Source organism: Capsicum annuum, unplaced genomic scaffold, assembly GCF_002878395.1.
Source record: "Capsicum annuum cultivar UCD-10X-F1 unplaced genomic scaffold, UCD10Xv1.1 ctg43589, whole genome shotgun sequence".
Classification (NCBI taxonomy): Eukaryota; Viridiplantae; Streptophyta; class Magnoliopsida; order Solanales; family Solanaceae; genus Capsicum; species Capsicum annuum.
In genome coordinates this window covers 1-3,004 of record NW_025851070.1, presented here as the reverse complement: position 1 = coordinate 3,004, position 3,004 = coordinate 1, and the positions used below count along the sequence as shown (strand labels likewise).

The 3,004-nt window shown below is 32.7% G+C and overlaps 1 protein-coding gene across 1 annotated transcript; it reads left to right on the top strand.

The window, feature by feature from the left end:
- Positions 1 to 2,166: 2,166 nt before the first annotated feature.
- Positions 2,167 to 2,478, top strand: LOC124892063 (the record flags this gene model as incomplete). Its single annotated transcript, XM_047403517.1, has 1 exon — positions 2,167 to 2,478. A coding segment is annotated over exon 1 (312 nt), but the record flags the coding sequence as incomplete, so codon positions are not given.
- Between the last annotated feature and the right edge of the window lie 526 nt (positions 2,479 to 3,004).

Sequence of the window (3,004 nt, the reverse complement as noted above, 5' to 3'; positions counted from 1 at the left end):
TATAAGAAGGGATATTTGACAAATTGGTATGTAACATATCAAATTACAAATTAGTTATGATCCAAATGTATTTTTTTTGATATGCTTAGTTTTAACACTGCATATGTATTTTATATGCGATATATGTAAACACTGCATATGTATTTTTGTTTTGCTTGTTGGAATTTGAGAGTATAAGTGTATATGTGATAATATGTTTGGTGCCTGTTTTACTTCCATTTGATCAAATAGTTTGTGTATTTTGTATTTTAGAAATGGAAAGCATACCAGTCCTTGTGAAGCACTCTGGTCGATGGACGTACGAAAAGAACTTCGAAGAATATGTCACTGATGCTATACTGTTGAGCCCATCAGCCACATTCGTTAAGCTGCACGATGTTTTGGCATCTCACTTAAGTATGGATTTAACCATCAAACGTATTCTAGTGGAATATCAAATCACTCCTAATGCAGGGCAGATAGAAATACATAACGATATGGGTTTAAAAGTGTTTATATTGAAGAAAAAGTTAATACAAGACATGAATTGTCTTCCTTTATATGTAAGCATTTTGGATAAAGTTGTAGGGAGCAACTTGGCAAGTTCATCTGTATGTGTTGCTGAAAGAGGAATCAACTGTAACAACTTGAAAACAGTGATAAATACAACAAATGAAGGAGCTTTGGCGGTTTGTAAAAATACAGAAGTTTTAGTTGTTTTTGAGATGGATCCTGTTGAGGTGATTATCTCAGACCCACATCATAAGCATGTTGAGGAAGACCAGGTTTACTTGAGAAAAAGAATTTTAAAGTCAGTCATGAAGGACTATTCAATTAGGGAGAAGTTTCAAACGCACAGTAAAAGGTCAAGTAAGAAAACGTACGTACATTCTATAGCTCTCAGATCTTGTTTAATATTAGTTTAGATATGTATTTTTAATGTAATAAATTATGTTGTGTGCAGGTATACATTGTTTTGCAAATCAAGAAATTGTGAGGTTTTAATGCGTGCATCAGGAATATGAGAAACAGGAATGTTTAGAATAAGAGAATTTAGACCTCAACATACATGCCCGGTGAAGGACAATATCTATCCAAAGGTACATGCAACTAGTATGTTGATAGCTGGTATGGTTAAACAAAAATTCAAAAACCACAAAAGAAAATACAGTGCGACAGAAATAAAAAATGACATGAAGGAAGATTTTGGTATGGATTTGACATACAGTTTATGTTGAAGGGCAAAGGAAAGAGCGTTAGAAGAATTGAGGGGTAAGCCATCAGCATCTTATGGGAAACTGCCATCATACTTATATGTTCTAAATACTACCTATCCGGATTCACATATAAGAATGAAGAAGACAGATGATAATGCGTTCTTGTATGTATTTATCGTTCTACATGCATTCATTAAAGGATTCGATCACTGTAGACCAGTCGTAGTTGTTGATACTAGTCATCTGAGAGGAATATATACTGGGGCATTTATAACAGCATCCACAACGGATGGAGCAGGTTAGTATCATTTAATTACTATAACTGGTTGTATTTTTTTTTGGCTTTCTGTTGTAGAGTTGAAAAATACATATATCCAATTCATATATACATATATGTATATAATTAGATATATGTTCAAAGTTTTCTGAATGAAACATGTAAAATTGATTATGTTTGATAGTGAGGTTGATGTAAATTTTATTATATGTAATTGATACAATTTTTGGTAGATAAAATATACATTTTAATTGAACTATATTGTAATAAATACATATGCAGTTCCTAACTGTATTTAAATCGGCCTGCGCAGATTTTTTTTATATGCGCAGGTTCTATATTTTCTTTGGCATATGTTGTGCTTGATTCTAAAAATTATGAATTATGTATATAGGTCATATATTTCCTTTGGCATATGGTGTGCTTGATTCTGAAAATGATGCATCTTGGACGTGGTTCTTCAAGAATCTAAAGGAAGCGTACGGGGTTAGACAAAACATGTGTGTTGTGTCTGATAGGAATCCAAGCATCATAAAGGCTGTTGGTGATGTGTATGAAGATGTTCCATATTATGCATGTATGTGGCATCTATGGGGTAATGTGAAAAAAATTTACAGAAAGTCACACAATGCATTGTCGGAGATATTTTATACAATGGCCAAATCATATTCAAAGTCAGAATTTCACATGTTAATGGAAAAAGTTGAGGCAGCTGATATAAGGGTGAAGATATATTTGGAATTGACCGGTTACGAAAAGTGGGCTAGGTCGTATACAACAGTTCACAGAGGATGGAATTTGACTTCAAACTTTGCAGAGTCAATAAATGGAGTGTTTGTATCAGCTAGAGAACTGCCAATTTATGACTTTCTTGAGGAAGTTCGATTACTGTTTGCAAAATGGAATTGTGCAAATAGGCAGGAGGCCTCATATACCTTCATAACACTCATTGGAAAGTTTAATGACATACTCAGTGAGAACGAGGCTTGGTGTACCCGTATGACGGTATGACCTTTTTGATTTGCAGAAATTTTAATTATGGAAACATAAATATGAAAGGATAAAATGCATAAAGTATCAATGTGAAAATTCTTTCCATGAAGTTGTAAATAAATGAAAAGATATAAAACATAAAATATATGAATATTTAAAATGCATAATATGTATTTTGCATATGTATATTGTTGTATTGAAAATTACTAACAACTGCATATGTATTTGGCTGCTCTGTAAAAATGTACTCTGGATATGTATTCTTATTACATAAATATTTTTTTATTTTTATGTCAGGTTGTACCAGCCACAGAATATGTATATACGATACACGACAAACAAAAGCACTTCATTATTTGCATCAAAGAAAAGAAATGCTCATGTAATGCTTTTCAAATAGATGAGATACCATGTGCACATGCTTGTGCGGTGTTAGAGAAGTTTTTTTTTGAGAAGGGGCTATACTGTTTTGATTTGTTTAAACCAAAAACAGTTTTGAAGACATATGATGTTCCAATCTACCCGTTGCCACACAACG